Raw genomic sequence first — 19,445 nt, forward strand, 5'->3', positions numbered from 1 at the left:
CCACCTGCTCTGCATCAGTGAAACTAAATATGTTTAGAAAAAATATGCAACCACAATAACCATTCTCACTTTAAAATTCTGAGCACAACCTCAAATGAGCCTTAGTGTTGGCTGGAAATTAAGTTTCCATGCGTTGTTCACTCTCCCTAGGCAGTCAGCTACTTCATGTCTCCATTCCACTTCAGACATCTATTCAATATTACCTCACCCACCATTAGTCTCTGCTACCTGTTTCTTGCTGCTTTTTCACAGAGGTGACAGAAATAATCCTAATATCTTTGACAGGCTTCCAATACCACTACAACAATCATCACTGTAATATATTCTTCTCTCCCTTCCTTTACAAAAAATGAATTTTCCCTCGTTCTCATCTCATTTGTCCCTGTTAGGGCATCTTTTAACAATTCTTTCTTAACTTCCCAGGATCATTGCTCCAGTAATTATGGTTTTTATTGTCAATGTTCCCTCCTGTAGATGGTTTTCAGTATACAAATTGTAGTTTTTCTGAAAGATCAATTATAGAACTTGTTATTTTCTTCTTTTATGTTGGCTTCTCACATTGGCCCATCCTTTGTTTTTCTTTATAATAACTCTTTAAATTATTTTAAAAACTCTTTTTAAAGTGCACAATTCAGTTGTTTTTAGTATAGTTATTATTGGACAATTTCTGTTTCTTTATACTTCTCTATATATTCTTTGTATATATTTTGTCATACAAATATTCTTATACATTACTTGTTTATTAATTTGAATATAATTATGTAGAAGTAAATAGTCAAAAACAATTTGCCAGCTCAAAAATCATGTTACAACTCTTTTATACTTGAATATTATATCCAAGTATGAATTTTATAATATTTTTAATTACAAAGCTTTTAGATGTGACTTAAATAAAAATGTTCAGAAATAATAAGAAAAATTTCTATCCTCTACTCCAGTTCTAGGAAGATATATATATATATTATTTATACTGATCCAAATGTGGACATGTGGAGAGGAGGTTATAAGGGAATTATTTTTACAAAAATATGGCTATCCGTACATTTTACTTAATACATCATGAGCATCTATCTAGGTCTAGATCATTAGATGAACTACATTCATTGTTTTTTAAAGGTTGTTTATCCTTCACTAGTATAGCTCTATCATATTTATATAAAAAGTTCCCTTGGTCCAATTGCTTATTACCTTTTTCTACCACTAACAAACAATGCTGAAGTAAATATTCTGTTTATATAGTATTACATAATTGTACTTGTATTTCTAAATGGGTAAAGCTTCTGAAACAGGATTCCTGAGTGAGAAGGTACAGTCAAAGAAAGTAGTTTTAACTTTAATAGATGCTGTCAGATAACTGTTTCAAAATATGTCAGAGTATACTAGTATTATTACAAGTTTGAAAATACTTTCCTGTTATTCTCACCACCATTGGAGGTTATTGCACTCATTTTTTTGTTAATAAGATTGAAAAGAATATATATTTTTTTCTTTCAATTTTATTTCCCAGGCTACAAGTGGAGTTAATTGTCTTATACTTGTCTGCCATGTGAGTTGCCTGGTCATTCTTCTTGGCCTCTTTTTCTAATCCTTCTATGCTCTATTTTGTTTGCTTTTGGGTTTTTTTATATGTTAGCCTTTTGTTTTGGATTATTTTATAATCTATTGTAGGTCTCTTGAGGCTCTTTTTTCCCATTAAAATTATATATTTTATGTAGTCATATCTGAATTTTCCTTTATGATATCTGAATATTAAATTCCCACATCAAGTTTTTTTTTCTTTGCACCTAAAATCCAGATATTTTTATAGTAGAATTCCAGAGTTTTATCTGTGTTATGAGATAGGGAACAAATACTTTCTTCCCTTCCAAATGAATTGTCAGTTATGCCACCACAGTTTATTTACTGAACCTTTGAATTGCCTGTTATTGTATAAAAATTTATTATTATCTAATTTGTAAAAGTTGAATGAACTTAAGCACTGTTAGGATTTTAATCAAAATTAGATTATAATGAAGTTTAGAGAACTGCCAATTTTATTTCTTTCCACGGACCCTATTTTGGGGGGAGGAGGGGGTACTGAGGATTGAATTCAGGGGCTCTCAACCACTGGGCAACATCCCCAGTCCTGTTCTGCATTTTATTTAGAAACAAGGTCTCACTGAGTTGCTTAGCACTTCACTTTTGCTGAGGCTAGCCTTGAACTTTCAATCCTCTTGCCTCAGCCTCCCAAGCCGCTGGGATTACAGGCATGTGCCACCACCACAGGCTCATGGGACCTATTTTTGAGTGCAGAGGCAGTAAAATTCTCTCTGGTATTCTACACCACAATTAGTTGGGAACAGAGCAGTAAGCAACTGGATTGGGGAACTTATTCAAAGTCCGATGTTAAAGGCCATGCTAAGCATGCTAATTGTGCCACTGGCCAATAGTGAGGTGGGAAGTCGAAGGTCTTCAAGAGGCTAAAGTTCCCAGGCTGGCTAGAGAAAGAAGTCAAATCACCACAAGTTTAGATTAGGAAATTAACTCATGATCAAAGATGAACAAAGAAAATAACCTTACAATGACTGAAAGCAGAAATTATATATAACCTCTCACCCAATTCTCCCTGGGGACTTCAGAAGAACGCCTATTTGTAAAATGTTTAAAGAATTGGGTGGGGAGAGGTTATATACAGATTTAGGAAAAAAAATGAAACTTCTAGAAAATAAAGTGTTGAAATAGACAACTTTTTAAAAAACCTCAATGGATGAGTTAAAACAGTTGCAACACAGGTGAAGACAAAATAAATGATCTGGGGCTTAGGATGTAGCTCAGAGGTGGTAGAGGACTTGCCCAGCATGTGCACAGTGAGCTGGAAAATACATTCAAATACAATACCAGGTACAGCACAAGGACTCAAGGAGGAGAAAACTATATATATATGAACTTAAGATATTAGGGCTTGCAAACGGTTGCCTACAGGTCAAATCCAACTTCTTGGTTTTGTAAGTTTTATTGGAACACAGTGACATCCATTTTTTTATATCATGTCTACAAATGCTTTTGTAGAATGTAATGATAAAATTCAGTAATTGTGACTGAAACTGACTCTCAAAGACTGAAATATTTACCATCTGACATCATATATATATATGTTGTTGAACACTTTATTTATTTATATGCAGTGCTGAGAATCAAACCCAGTGCCTCACACATGCCAGGCAAGTGCCTCACACATGCCAGGCAAGTGCCTCACACATGCTACTGCTGATCCATGTCCCCAGCCCCCATCTGACATCTAACTGAGAAAGTATCAGAAATTTTGCCAACCTCTGATTATAAGATAAAATGAAAAGTTCTGACATACATCTAATTAAGAGTTCTTGGAACCAACCATGAGAATAAGGAGAGTCATTAATTTGGGGAAACCATAATGTGATTTTTCTTAAAATTGAGAAAAATTAGTCCTTTTCTCTTGGAAGCAGAATATTGCACGCAGACTAATGGAAAAGAAATCCATACCTACAACACTTTTCAGTAGCCAGCATACCAGCATAAGCAAATAAAATTTTGCAAGCAGCTAGGGAAAAGGAGCTGTATAGAAGGTTTTTTTTTTCCCCACCAAAATAGAAATAACGATGAGTTGTCCGAAACAATGAACACCAAAAACAGTGGGATTTTATAAATCTTTAAAGTTCTGTGAGAAAGTTGTCAGTCTGAAATGTGAAGAATTTTGGAGGACTGTGATTTTTTTTTCCCAGCATTATACATGTGTGCATCTTGCAGTTCATTTTCTCATTGTGTATCTATAGCCTTTTTTCTGCTGGAGCTTCTATTTTGACAGTGCCCTTAGGGCACAATTGGTTATCAATAAGTTATTGTATCTTAATCATGGTTACTTCTGTTTTTTTTAATTAACAAACTTTCTGGATATGTTAGCATATGGTTTCTTTGCACCCTGTTCTGAATCATTTGTCATAGGATAGTGTGTACTGATGAGATTCTAAGTTTATGTGATTCTAAGTTTTTGAATGAGTGAAGGAAAATCTGTATGCATTTCAATACTAACTGCAGGTTTCTTTCACATTATAGATCACAGATCTGCATTTATAAAATAAGAATAATCAGAGGTAATTGTGCTATATTTATGTTTATCCACCAGTTTTTTTTAAAATAAAAAGGAAAACCAGAGGGAGAAATTCAGCTTGAAATTCTGAACTCAGTAAAACTAACAAAAGGAGAGTAAAATTAAAAAAAAAAAACAAAAAACATCGTTTTACCACAAAATGTTCTACCCTAAAAGACATGTATAAGGGATATTCAATTTTTATTGAAAGTAAAGCAGTTTGAGTTGCCCTATTCCATTTGTTAGTTATGCCACCTGAAGAATGTAGTCTCTAAAGCTGATGTAGAACAGGAAAATAGGGCTAGAAAATCACATAAAATTTTTAATGGCCAGACTTGAAAGAGGCCTCTTTTGCTTACATCCTGCTGACCAGAACACAATCACTTGGTCATTCCTGACTGCAAGCCTGGGAAATTCTGAATATGAGTGTTGGTAATACTCTGTCACATGTAAGCATTTCAATTTAGGAATGCATATACCAATAAACGTGAAAAGATATTCAACTTCTTTAATATTGAGTGAAGTGAAATTTGAGGCCACAAGTGATATTAGTCTTTACTTATAAATTAGCTAAAATAATATCTCCATCATTACCAAAAAAAAAATTGAAGAGCCTGCGCATGATGGTGCATACCTATAATCCCAGCAACTCCAGAGGCTAAGACAGGAGGATAACAAGTTCCAGACATGCCTCAGCAACTTGGTGAGATCCTATCTCAAAATAAAAAAATGACTGGGAATAAAGTACCTCTGGGTTTAATCCACAGTACCAAAAAAGAAAACAAAAAAATGTTGGAGATTATCAGGGGAAACTCATATGCTAGTAGTCAGGAACATAAATAGATATAACCATTTTATAAACAATTTGACATTATTTTTGTGTGTTTGATTTATACTGTGGATCGACCCGTGGTAATTAACCATTGAGCCATATCCCCAGCCCTTTTTATTTTTTATTTTGAGGCAGGATCTCACTAAATTGATGAGACTGGCTTGGAACTTGCAATCCTTCTGCCTCAGTGAGATTACAGTCACTGAGATTACAGGCATGTGCCCCTGCACCCAGCTCTTTTGTTCAGTTGCATAGTTATTCAGTAATATATCCTAGCATGTATGTATGTATGTATGTATGTATATATGTATGTATATATATCCTCCAAGTATATATCCTAGAGAAGCCATTACAAACCAGGAAGAAACATGATAGAAAATGTTTACAAATGAAGTTAATTATAAAAAGGGGGGAAGTGAGGGAAGCAGAAAGAGAAGGAAATAATAAATCAACCCAAATACCTAAAGATCTGTGGAATGGAATAGAGATCCCAGAAACAGAGCCACACAAATGAGGCAAACATGCACAATTCAATAGAGGAAGGATGGTCTTTTCCACCAATGGCACTGGATATCCATAGGCAAAACAACAAAAACCCCTCAACCTGAACCTCCCCTTATACAAAAATTACCTCAAAATTGATCATGAACATGAATTTACATGTAAAATGTAAAACTTAGAGAAAAATCTTTAGGCTCCGTGGCTAGGCAAAGATCCTTTAATATTTGACATCAAAGACATGATTTATACATGGAAAATTGACCTTATAAAAATTAAAACTTTTACTCTGAAAAGAGTGAAATATTTGCAAATCACATCATGTATGAAAAAAGTTTTGTAACAATAATATACAGAACTCTCAAACACACACAAATAAAACCCCAAAAGATTGGCAGATACTTTGTAAAAGTAGAATATATCTGAGTGACAAAAGTATATAGCAGCTGCCCAATATTAGTCATTAAGTAAACGCAAATCAAAATGTCAATGCAATACCCACTTCATACCTCTGGAATACAATAGTAGATGCCCTAACTCATTAATTCTTTCACATTGGCGATGTGATTTCAAAATTGTGTAGCTACCTTTTATTGTTTTCTTTTGGTACTAGGAAAAGAAACCAGGGTTTCTCCCATAACAGGCATGGGCTCTACCACTGTGCAGCCAATGCTGTGCAGTCACTTTGTAAACCAATCTGATGGTTTCTCATAAAGGTAAATGTACACTTATTACCTGACCCAGCAATCCTACTTCTAAGTATTTATCCAAACGAAGTAAAAACATGTTGTTCACACACGTACACACACGAACTTTACATGACTGTTTAGAGTGGATTTATTTATAGCATCCCCAAACTGGCAGAGAGAGAGAGAGAGAGAGAGAGAGAGAGAGAAGGAAGAAGAAGAAAGAAGAAAAAATAGAAATGAAAGAAATGTTCTTTAATTGGGAAATTGGGTAACAAATGATTATGGTATACCTATGAAATAGTAATCAGCAAGAAAAGCTATATGCAACAGCGTGTGTGGATCTCAATTAAGTGAAAGAAGCCAGAAGCAAAGGTTACATATGATTCCTTTTATACAATTCTGTGGCAAAAGAAACAAAGATGGAGGTGGGGAGGACTTGTAGGGACAGAAAACAGACGGTCGCCAGGGGCTAAGCTTGATTTAAAGTGCCTATTTGTTTTCTAGTTGGCCTGGAAACAACTTTTAACCTAGTTGGAGAATATTGACATTTTCAGAAGATTGTCGGGAATGTCTGTAAGGCAGTACAAAAGTCATTTGCTACCCCCTTCCTCCCTGCACCCCACTAGTCTGATCCAGAAGACCCGATAAAATTCCAACAGTTAGCGGGGCAAGGGAGGATTTGAACACCCATCAAAACAAGAGTGGCACTTCCGCAGCACCCAGAAGAACGGTTGGAACCTCTCGCCTTGAGGTTGCCCGCAATTTCAGGAACTGTTAAATAGGAAGAGGGGGGTGGGCTCCACCCTTGCCTGGTTCCTGGCTAGCCGGGGGTCTCCCCCTCTGCGCTCCCAGCTGGGCGCGGGGGCCCGAGCGCGCCGCGTGTGTGCGGGAGCCCGCGGCTGACAAGGAACGCGAGCCGGCTGTGACACAGCCCGGGGGAGGCGCGCGCGGAGCTGGCGACTGCGGGCCGGTCTGACACGCCGCGGCGCTTGCTCTCCGGCTCCTAAGGAAGGACAGCGGGCCCCACCGCCGCCGCCGATGGCGAGGCTGCGGGATTGCCTGCCCCGCCTGATGGTGACGATCCGGTCCCTGCTCTTCTGGTCCTTGGTGTACTGCTACTGCGGGCTCTGCGCCTCCATCCACCTGCTCAAACTTTTGTGGAGCATCGGCAAGGGACCCGCACAGACCTTCCGGCGGGTGACCCGGGAACACCCTCCTGCGTGCATGAACGACCCCTCTCTGGGTACCCACTGCTATGTGCGGATCAAGGTGAAGGCCGGTGCGGGCCTGGCGGTAACGGGAGGAAACGTGACAGCCGCGGGGGCGGGGGACGCGGGGCTGCTCCTTCCATGACGCCCGGCTCAGCGTCCCCTAGTGTTACCCTGGCTGCAGGGCGCGTGGTGGGGACCCGGAAGATGCCAAGGGGAGAGGCAGGTGGGATGAAGTGCGGCGTGAGAGGGGTCGGATTTGTAAGCCTGTGTGTGGCGGGGGGGGGGGGGGGGGTAGAGGGACAGAGACTGACAGAGACAGAGATAGATGACAAACAGCAAATCCGGTTTGCAGGCGTCTTGGTTGGTTTCTGAATGTGGAGTTAGCTAATCAGAGTCTTCTTGTGTTGTTCTTCCCTCCTCCCCCTGCCATAACAACCCGGAATAATTCTGCTCCTTTCCTATTGCAAAGGGAAGCTGTCTCCTGCCACCTTTTTGCCCTTTAGAGCTCAGATCAGTTGTAGGAACTGTTCCTGGTGATATCCTACTGTCTCAGGCGGCTGTCCATGCCCAAATTTTGAGATAAACAGAATAAGTCTTTGGAAATCAGGAGTCTATTTTGACCACAGATGAATAGTCAGCATGAAACAATGAATAAATAGTATATGTTTGTGAGGAGGGAAGCAGGCTTATGAAGTCAGGGACCAAAGGAATGGAATAAAAAGTATATGCCGGGGCTGGGGCTGAGGCTCAATGGTAGAGCGTTGCCTAGCATGTGTGAGGCACTGGGTTCGATTCTCAGCACCATGTATAAATAAATGAATAAAATAAAGGTCCATCAACTTCTAAAAAAATTTTTTAAAAGTATATGCCAACTATGCATGCACTCCTTAATTATCCATGCTTGTCCTAAGCTTTCTCATGGCTCACAAATATTCTATTTCCTAAGACTCCAAGTGGGAAAAGGAAATGGCGCCTGTAATCCACTCTACAGTATGACTCACAGGCCTTTCAAAACCAGCATCCTATGAGGAGATGTTTATGTCACCAAGTCCTGACTTCCTATTAAGAGCTAAATTGCCCAGCAGCTGGAATTCAGAAGGGCAAGAAGGGCAAGAGGTTTCTTTACACAGGTCACTGAAGAAAGGTTCTTCTTGCCCTTGTTCAGCCTAGGATTAATATAAGAATTAAGTGAGTTAATATTTGCTCCCAAATTATACACACACACACCACCACCACCACCACCTTAGAATAGTGTCTGGCATATAGTGCAATAAAGTATGTATTGCTTCATCCTCTAAGACCCAGCACACACACAAAAAAAGTATTGAACTTCTAAGAAGGGATTCTGATGTTGAGGACCAAGTCAGATTTGCTAACTTTATTCAACTTGAGGACTAAAAGTAATATGTGAACCATCTAGAATTCTTCATAATGCCTTTCCTCTTACTCTAGCCTCCTAAAGAGTTCCCCAGAGATGTAGAACTAAGGAGTGGAAAGAACATTGTCCTGGGAGTTAGGGCAAGATGGGGATTCTAGTCACTGCTCTGCTTCCACCCACCTTTATGACTTGTGCTACATCTTTAGTCCTCATTTTCTTTTATTTTTTCTTTCTTTTTTTGGACTAGGGATTGAACCCAGGGGTGCTTTACCACTGAACTATGTCTCCAGTTCTTTTTTATTTTATTTTATTTTGAGACAGGGTCTTGCTAAGTTGCTAAGGCTGGTCTCCAACTTTTAATCCTTCTACATCAACCTCCCAAGACGCTGGGATTACAGGCATGCACCACCAGACCCACCTGGGTCTCATTTTCTAAATATATAAATTTATGGTGTTGAATTAGATGACTCTTAAGGATCCTTTACATCTGAAAATCCAATTGCTTGGGTAATCTGTATAAAACCCAGTATCTGTCATTCAGCTTCTTGGTTTCTTTCCTCGCATTCAGTTTTTGCTTTTCTTTCTTGCTGTTTCTCTACTTTCTTTTCTTCAATTTGCTTATTTGCTGTATTCTTCTCTTACTTCTATTCTCTATTCACCTTGGGCTTTCTTGTCTCCCAAAGTACACAGGGAAGCCTTGAGCACTCAAAGTATTCTTCAGTTAGAAATACACACTGATGTGCCATGAGGAACAGGCAGCAAGAGGAATGGTACATGCAACACTCAAAATAATAATGTGGGAAGGAGAGACCTAAAAATAAGGGAAGGAGGTGTGAATTATATAACTGATGGCACAGCTTTTGACGGGCAAGCTGAGAAAAGTACATGACTCGGAGGTAAACTTGGCAGGATTATCAATTCAGATCAGAATTCCACAGATCAGACATATCCTGCAGAATTTGAGTGAGATGAAGTGTGACACATCAATAAATGAAAGTTACAAATTGTGACATGGCTTCAGATGCTCAAAATATATAAATTGACCTTACACTAAGAATGAGAAGGGAAGATACTGTGAAGGGAATGTAGGCAAAAGTGAATAAGTACACTTATCCTATTGATAGATCATGGGGTTTTTTTGTAAATTAATAATATTTATTTTATTTCTTGATGTTAATTCAAATATTTTTAAATGAAGGAAATACTAAATTATTAGTTTGACAATCAACACCAAACATCACTAAAATTTTATGCTTTCCATTTTTAGGATTCTGGGTTAAGATTTCACTATGTTGCTGCTGGAGAAAGAGGCAAACCGCTTATGCTACTGCTTCATGGATTTCCAGAATTCTGGTAAACTTACCAACTTTTTCTTTTGCATTAAGACTTGTCTTATTGGCCTAGTCGACTTTGTGCTGCTATGTCAGAATGCCACAGACCGGGTAGGGTAATGTATAATGAACAGATGTTAATTTTCTTATATGTCTAGATTCTGGCAAGTCCAAAATCAAGGCACTGATGAGGATTTTCTTGTTGTGTCATCACATGGTAGAAGGTGGTAGGTCAGGGAGGCAAAAGGGGATGAACTCCTCTTTACATAATGGCATTAATCCCACTATGAAGGCAGATCTCTCATTATCATTTTTTTATTTTAAAGATTTTTTTTAGTTGTAGATGGACACAATACCTTTATTTTATTTATATTTTATGTGGTGCTTAGGATAGAACCCAGTGCCTCACACATGCTAAGCAAGTGCTCTACCACTGAGCCACAACCCTAGCCCCTCATTATCATTTTTCTTTTTCTTTTTCATTTTGAAGCAGGGTCTCACTAAGTTGTTGAGGCTGGCTTCTAACTTGTGATCCTCCTGCCTCAGCCTCCTGAGCCACTGAGATTCAGATTTCTCATCTTAAAAGCCCTACATTTATACTATAGAATCATTTTACTATGATAACTTTTGATAACCCTAATCTATAGTTATTTACCCAGAGAGATCATTTCTGAATATTCCTGATTCACAACAATGGTTTTCCTCCTAAAGACACCTACATACGTGTGCCACACATGGTGGCACATGCCTATAATCCCAGTAACTCAGGAGGCTGAGGCAAAAGGATAAAAAGTCTGAGACGAGTCTTAGCAACTTAGTGAGACGGAGTCTCAAAATAAAAATAAAAAGGGCTGGAGATATAGCTCAGTGAGTTCAATCCCCCATTCAAAAAAGAAGAAGGAAAAGAAGAATACTTAATTTGTTTTTGAAGATTAAAAAAGGTATCTTTTAATTTTTCAAATTTCTGAAATAGGTACAAAACAATATTTTTATGGAATATCTATTATAGACAAAATACAACACTGGGTAGGGAAAAGGAGACATTAAACAAACAAAAGGCTTGGAGCATTTCTTATCAGGAAGTGTTTAGTGAAACTTGGAGTGGGGAGAAGGCAGAGAAAAGAGGACCTGTGGAAACTTAATATAAATGATTTCCTATGCCTGAAGTCATTGGTTCATGTGAATGCAGGATAAATTGAAGACCTAAATATTTCATATTAAGAAGAAAACCTAGCACCAAAAATGAACAGTTAGTAGTTACTATATTAGTCTATTTGTGCTACTAAAACAAAATACCCAAGACTGAGTAATTTATAAAGAACAGAAATTTGTTTTCCATGGTTCTGGAGGCTGGGAAGTTAAAAATCAAGGCACTGGCAGCTTCAGTGTCTGGCTAAGGCCCAGTCTCTGCTTTTAAGATGGTGCCTTGTTGCTGTATCCTCCAGAGGAGAGGGGCCAAATGCTTTGTTCTCACGTGGAGGAAGGTTGGAAGGACAAAAAGGGCCTTGCTAGTTCCCACTGACCCTTTTATAAGGTTGCTAATATCATTTATGAGAACTCTGCTCTCATGACTTAATCACCTCTTAAAGGCCTCTCTTGATAAGATCTCTTTGGCAATCAAGTTTCAGCATATTAATTTTGCAGTACATATTCAGACCATTGCAGTTACCTAGGGGGAAATTTTCTGTTCTCTGTGATTTTATAGAGCCAAGTAAATACAGATGGAAGCAAACCTAATTAAATTTTCTTTTTAATGAGTATCTTTAAAAGAGATGGTGGATATCAAAGTGGTGAAACCAGTTTTTGATGGTGCAGGGCTCTGATCTTCAGATCATTCATGAACTAAATAGGTCAAGAAATACATGAAAAAAAATTTATTCTCCAAGTTGACTCAAAGGTATCTTATCTGGTGTTTTGTTTTTGTTTTTGTACCAGGGATTGAACTCAGGAACAGTGAGCTACTCATCCACACCCGCTGACCTATTTTGTATTTTATTTAGAGACAGTCTCACTGAGTTGCTTAATGCCTTGCTTTTGCCGAGGCTGGCTTTGAACTAGAAATCCTCCTGCCTCAGCTTCCAGAGCCGCTGAGGGATTATAGGCATGCACCACCGTGCCCAGTTATGTGGTGTCTTTTGAAAGTTCTGGGACAACAAAATGTCCCCAAATTTCTCCTATAGTGTCTCATAATACCTAGAATCCCACCATTTCAAATTCTTTACCTCTTTTAGAGTTTTAAAGATTCTGTGCCACCCAAAGTCCTGATGTAAAATGCATCTAGCTTTAGACAATTTAGTGAATATTTTATGAATGAAAGGGACTCCGTGAACAAAGGCATTGAGAGGTTGTTAGTGTTCTAGGAAGAATTAGGAATTAAAGAAAGGAATGGAGGATGTCAAAGACCTCTTTCTGAGAAGACTTCCTCTTCATGAAGATTTTTTTTCCTGTCTGGAGTATCTGAATAAGCAAACATGTCTTATAGTCTGTTTTTCCATTTGGAATCAACGTAATTAAGTGGTAGGAACAGTTCCCAGTGCAATTCAAGCAGGTGCATGTGGACTTGCCTCGTGGAGTACATGACATGACTGGCTCACAGTAAAATGTTACTCAGAAGCATTAGTCAAATCTGCCCAGAGTAACATAACTACAGAATCCTGCACAATCGTTTATAATAATCTTGCAGAGATGTTGTGAGAATAGAGTCAAAATATGTGAAAGCCCTTTCACATGGTCCCAGAGAATACTCAATAAGTGTTCATTTTCATCCTTCATTCTCATTTACTCATGTGGAGATGTATAATATTCTAATTCTGGTGATGACAGTGATGATAGTTAACATTTACAGAGCATTCACCATGTCCCAAATACTCTTCCAAGTGTTTTGCATTTATCTTTTCCATTAAGCTTCATAGCTACCCTTCTGAAATAATGGGCAGTAGAACTAATGTCTGCTGCTTGTCCTCAGTCTATAGGAATGATAATGATCTGATGACACTCACGGATTCTCAGCCTTCTCATTTTACACTTTATGCAAACATTCAAGAGTGTTTAAAAGCCAGCCAAAATGAAAGAATACCTTACTTTAACATTTTAAATCACCAATCTAAATAAAATTCATGATATAAAAAGAGGCAGTATTTATTCCAATGCTTCTCCATGTTCTTTTCCTTACTGGAATTTTGCCTTTTTACATGTGGAACAATCTACATGAAGATAAAAGTGAGCCTCCAACCACTTCAACCACTTGGTAATTGTTTCAAAGAGTCCTGGAGAATGGCAGTGGTACTGATTTCATACAGAACAATAGATGCTCTCTGTTTTATCTTAAGAGATAATAATTTTTTGCACATTTTTTTCACAGCATTGTCCCATTATTTACTCCTGTGAGAGCCCATTTGCAAAACAGGAGTGTATATGTCTAGGACCTTCAGTGAATGGGAGGGAGTCTAGCACATCAGCCCACTTTGCTCCAGCAAAGTCAAATCTTGGATCTGTCCAAATGGGCTTTTGTTGTGAGGAATGGTTGATTTTTTCAAAAAGCTACTAGAGATCTTTTCATTTTAAAGACCCATCGAGTAGGAATTATATGCACATTACAGATAGAAACAAGCCCCTTCTATCCACCAAATCTACTGTTATTCCAGAAAAAGCCTTCCTATAATTTAAAAGAAGAACAATAAACCCAGATAACTGAATTACTCAGATAGACCATATTGAGTTCATTGAACTTTACTTACCATTAGTCTGAAAGCTACCTGGTTTTTCAAGGAGAGTTCTAAACTAACTACATGGAAATTGCCCATGTGATAATCAAATATCTCTGAGTATGTTATACCTTAAGCCAAGACTTTCATGTGATGTTCATTCTATCCTTCCTTCCAGTCAAAATGCCACTACGACCCATTATAGGATCCAGTGAGTTCCAACCTTAGAATTTAGGACAAGATTCTAAGATTTATGTTTTAAGACAAAACTTTTCTTCTTTTAAAAGCCAAAAGAGAAAAGAAAAGAAAACCTTTATGCATGGCACTTTAAACCAATTTAAATTTATATTGTAAATATAAATGTAAATGTTATATCTCTTTTAATTAAGTTTTACCTAACTACTCAAGAAATTATGAATTTATAAATTATAAATTTGTAGGTCAGGAATATTTGATACAATAAAAACAAAACAATCATTTATTAGTAATGTGTGTGAAATTACTTTTTAAACAGAAAAGCACCATACAAATATAATGTATAGTCTACATTTGTCATCATTTCCTGAGAATAGCTATTGAGAAATGGTGATGTTTAATGTATACTATTACATGGTACTCAGAAAAAAAACCAAACCCTGAGTCTTCTTCCTGAAACTCTAAAGAAAACATCAAAGAAGATACACATCTGTGAGAATTTTAGCTAAATTAGCCCCAAATAAGGCTGTTTGTCAAAGACAATTTTTCTCCCATTCTCTTTACCTCAATTTGCATCTCTTTTAAAAATATTTTGAGCTGACCCAGGCAATTTCTGTGAGCCATCTTCAACCCCAGCTGTATGGAATGCGTCATCATTTAAGAGCTGAGGCAAGAGAAGGCTTCTCTGGCAGATGGCTGAGCACAGAGGCCGAGTGTCACCGCCTTTCTCTATGAAGAGGAAAAGGATGTTTAACCTAAGAGGGGCCAACCTGGTAACCCAAGAGAGGCTGAGCCCTCCTTATGTTAAGAGTAATAACTGGGAAAGAGGATTTTTTTTTTTTAACCCTCAGTGGCTCCTGCTATTACCTAAAGCTACCAGAAAAAAGACAATATGAATGAAAATAGTTTTGTTTATAATGTTTCAGTTACTGATTTTGTAATATGTCTCATTCCTGTATTAAAGGGGTTGTATATATTTATTTCAGTTTAAGGCTAATGTGTTATTATTTTTGAATTCCAGGAAGAGAACATTTAAATATTATTTTGTAATTTATTAAAATATGCAGTTACCCTATTTCTTAGAATTATTTAGGGTATGGCTTGGCTCTATTCATTGTTAATAGCACCAATAGATGTGCTTGGTTTTATTTATTTATTTATTTACTTTTCATTACTGGGAATTGGAACTCAAGGGTGCTTTACCACTGAGCTACATCCCTAGCCCTCCTACTACCACACTTTTTTTTTTTTTTGAACCAAGGATCAAACCCAGATGTGCTTAATCACTGAGTCACATCCTCAGCCCTTTTTATATTTTATTTTGAGTTAGGGTCTCACTAAGATGCTTAGAGCCTCATTAAGTTGCTGAGGCTGTCTTTGAACTTGCAATCCTCCTGCCTCAGCTCTCTAAGCCTCTGGGATTATAGGCATGCACCACCATACCAGCTCCCATGGCTTTTTAAAATATATATATATTTAGATATGCCCATCTAATATATATATATTAGATGGGCATAATACCTTTATTTTGTTTGTTTACATATTTTTATGTGGTGCTGAGGATAGAACCCAATGCCTCATATGTGCGAGGCAAGCACCTCTACCACTGAGCCACAACCCGAGCCCCATCCCATTCCTGTTTATATATTATTTTGAGACAAGGTCTCGCTAAGTTGCTAAAGCTGGCCTTGAACTTGTGATCCCCTACCTCAGTCTCCCAAGTAGCTGAGAATACAGATGTGTGCCACCATACCAGGTTCTTTTTTATGCAATTTCAACGATATCCAGGTACTGCAATGCATGATCTCTAATGCAATTTATGTGGAATTTTGCTCAGTGAATCATAACTTTACTTTAAAATCCTTAAATGAATTTTAAATGAAGATGTCAATACTTAAGATATTTAAACAATGCACATTTAATAAAAATTGAGTATAAATTCCCCACCAAGAATATTAGCCTTTTAGCTGTCATTGTCTTAAGATTTGAACGGGACAGAAATCTTACTGAACATTGACATTTCTAGTACTACCATTATTCAGTGTTCCATTAGTTTGTTGTTTGGCTTATTCAACAAATCTTTATTAAGCACTTGCAGACAACACAGGGAGCTCACAACTGAGTAGAAGAGCCAGCTATGAACAGATCATTATATAACATGTGCCCAGTTCACTGAGGAGTGAAATACAAGTGTGAAAATACAGAAAGGGACACCCAAGCCACCCTGTAAAGGAGGCAGCCTAGGATATCCCCTGGAAGAGAACATGTCCAATGTGAGGAAGAGTTAACTGAGAAGTGAGAGTAAGTGATCCTGGGATAACAAAGGGATGGTGGGGAGGGATGGTATTTCAGACAAATATCATCCCAATGTGTTTTTTTTTAATATTTTAATTTTTTGTTGTAGTTGTACTCAATACCTATTTTTTATTAATTTACTTTTATGTGGGGCTGAGGATCAAACCCAAGGTCTCAAACGTGCTAGGCGAGCACTCTACTGCTGAGCCACAACCCCAGCCCCCATCCCAATGTTTTTTATGAACAAAGCCATAATAGCAAAACACATTACCCATGTGTGTTCACCATAGCTGCTTAAGGCTGCAGGGGCAGCACAATGTGTACTCTAGGCCAGACTACCTAAATTTGAATCCTGGTTGTCCTACTTGCTAACCTTGTGCCCTTTGGCATTTCAGTTAACCTTGCTGTGCCTTTGACTCTTCATCTGTAAATTGGGGATAATAATACCTACTTCATAGTATCATTTTGAAGATCAACATTACCACATTTGAAGGCACATAAAATTGTGCCTGGTACATAATAAGAATGATGTGGATGTCAGCTCTTTTTATTATAAAGCATGTGACAGAGAATGAGTGAAAAATAATCAGTCTAGAAAACTGGGCAATTGTCAAATCTTAAAGGTTTGGTCTTCCAGGGTAATGAGCTTGGGCTTCATGTTATTAATAAAAAGGAGTCACAAAAGAAATCTTTAAGCAGGGCAATGACATAAGACCATTTGTGTTTTTGCTGTATCATTTTGATTTTGTAGAAGAGACAGCTGAGGGGAATGAAATGGACACGGACCAATCGATAGGCTGCTGCATAAATAGATGCCTGATTTAAGGTATTCATAGCAGGATGGATGGGAGGAGTGATTACATAAATATTTAAGAGGTTAAATCTACAGAACATTATTGATTTGTTAGGAGAGATCATAAGGAAGGAAGAGTTGGGATTTATTTATAAAGACAAGAATTCAATTCAAAATTATAATAAAGGCAAGTGAGAAAATAATAAAATCATGTGTGTTGACATACAAAAATCTTTAAGGAAGCAAACTGCTTCATTTGTCTGTTACAACCCAGAGATAAGATTAACAAGATTACTATGGAGGGCTGGGGTTGTGGCTCAGTGGCAGAGAGCTTGCCTCGCACATGTGAGGCACTGGGTTCTATCCTCAGCATCACATAAAAATAAATAAATAAACAAAAGAAAGATATTGTGTCCATGTATAACTAAAAAAAATTTTAAAAAAGATTACTATGGCCTAGCCAAAAAAGATGCTGTCTCTTAACATTTTCAAATTCATCTTAAATGTCAGTGTATTTGCAGATTTTCCACACGTCATAGAAATCATAGTAATTGTTCAGAGGTTCTATATCTATTCTTAATTCCAAATGTGTGTCTGACCCCTTTCCTGATAGTCTTATCTATTGATGTAAGTGATTGACTTGTTAAATGGGCCTAACTGCTTTATGTCACTTCATATTGCAGTCTCCTTCTCACTGCTGGTTTATAATCTTGTGTCTATCCCTGTGTTTGCTTGTCTAATGCACTCAAAAAGTATTTTCAGAGAATAATCTCCCATTTGGCTTGTGTCAAATACTTTTTTTTTACTGTGTTTTCATGAACAGATGTGCATGCAGATGCTCTTTTAAAAATACTTATTTTGAGTTTCATAACATAATGAGTCACTTTTAAAAAATCTCTTTTTTTCATAGCTGTTATCTAAAATAACTTTGCTTATTTGAGAAATAAAAACTCCTGGGTATCTATATTTTTCAATTAATTCTGTCCTTCATGATCAAGAACAGGGGAATGTCTGGCTCAGCAGAGGCCTCCAGGATTTGTCTGCAGCACTATAGTCATTCTAACTGGTCAGTGCTGGCTCATTTTCATGGTTAAATATTTTGATTATCCTCATAGTCTAGGATCCGCCACAGCATTTTACTTTGGCAAGCAGGAATTGGTCTTAAATCATTGTTCTATTGGATTCTTTCAGTGACAATTTTTGTTTTAACCTTTGTATTTTTTCATCCACTGTGTTATAGTTACTGAAAACACTAAGCCCTATTTGACAGTGGAGTAAGGTGAGTAAAATCTGCTTTAGAGGGAAATAAATATCATCTAGGAAAATAGTTCTGCAATATGAAAGTATTTAGTTTAACTTACTCTACCAGAGTCCTAGGCAGGATAAGTATTTAGATATTTTGGTAAAACTTTCAAGCTCATCTTTTCTTCTACACTATTTTAAAATTTTATAATCTATTTATTCTGTCTAGAAATTCAGGCTGTAAATTAACTAACTGCTCTTAGTACAGATTCCCTGATATTAGGAAATACTTAGAAAATTGATTAAATATATGTATATTTGTGTATATATATATATATATAAGTCAATTTTAATAACTGATATTTTGTAGTTTCTGTAAATACTGGCATATTGTTCTAACCTACTGGAGCTATAAAGGATAAAATAGCTATAATGAAGATCCTCAGTGCTTCCTTTTCACAAGGTTCTCTTTTTCCTGCTGATAGGCAACTATGTAACCTTTTTCAAAATAAGAATTCTTGGGCTGGGGTTACAGCTCAGTGAGGCTGGGCTTAGTAGCTCAGTGGTAGAGTACTCACCTTGCATATGGAAGGCACTGGGTTTGATCCTCAGCGTCACATAAAAATAAAATAAAGGCATTGTATAGTTTATATATATATATAAACTATATATATATAGTTTATATATATATATATTTTAAGAATTCTTAAAGTTTCCACTTAGTAAATCTTTAATGTTACTGTTCATTTTTTTATATGAAGTCTCACTATGTGATCCAGCCTGGCCTCAAACTTCTGGGCTTAAACTATCCTCCCTCCTGTCTCAGTCTCCCAAATAGCTGTGAGAACCTTCAGGCACTCACCTGGCTAATTCTACTCTTCGTATTACTTAATAGGGTATTTTTAATGTTTCCTTTTCCCTGCAGGTATTCTTGGCGTTACCAACTGAGGGAATTTAAAAGTGAATATAGAGTTGTTGCCCTGGATTTGAGAGGCTATGGAGAAACAGATGCTCCCAGCCATCGAGACAATTATAAATTAGACTGTCTAATTACAGATATAAAGGATATTTTGGACTCCTTAGGTAGGTTAGTTTAAAAATATATATATTAATTCTTTTTAAGGGACTAACATTCAACAAATTGCAAGTTGATAAGTTCTTGGGAGGATGTG

General features: G+C 37.2%; 1 protein-coding gene across 3 annotated transcripts in view; it reads left to right on the forward strand.

The window, feature by feature from the left end:
* The first annotated feature begins 6,832 nt into the window (after positions 1-6,832).
* The window catches only part of Ephx4 (epoxide hydrolase 4), a 41,680-nt gene continuing 29,067 nt past the window's right edge, over positions 6,833-19,445 (forward strand). Inside the window, exons 1-3 of one of the 3 annotated variants that reach the window (XM_040288988.2) lie at positions 6,833-7,393; positions 9,981-10,066; positions 19,199-19,356. In XM_040288988.2, the coding sequence (XP_040144922.1) occupies positions 7,163-7,393; positions 9,981-10,066; positions 19,199-19,356 (475 nt within the window). In that variant the 5' untranslated portion in view covers positions 6,833-7,162. Of the gene's footprint in view, positions 7,394-7,439; positions 7,559-9,980; positions 10,067-19,198; positions 19,357-19,445 lie in introns of those variants that run through there. The other 2 variants (XM_005327735.5, XM_040288989.2) reach the window with 2 other exon arrangements.

Source organism: Ictidomys tridecemlineatus, chromosome 11 (genome assembly GCF_052094955.1).
Source record: "Ictidomys tridecemlineatus isolate mIctTri1 chromosome 11, mIctTri1.hap1, whole genome shotgun sequence".
Classification (NCBI taxonomy): domain Eukaryota; kingdom Metazoa; phylum Chordata; class Mammalia; order Rodentia; family Sciuridae; genus Ictidomys; species Ictidomys tridecemlineatus.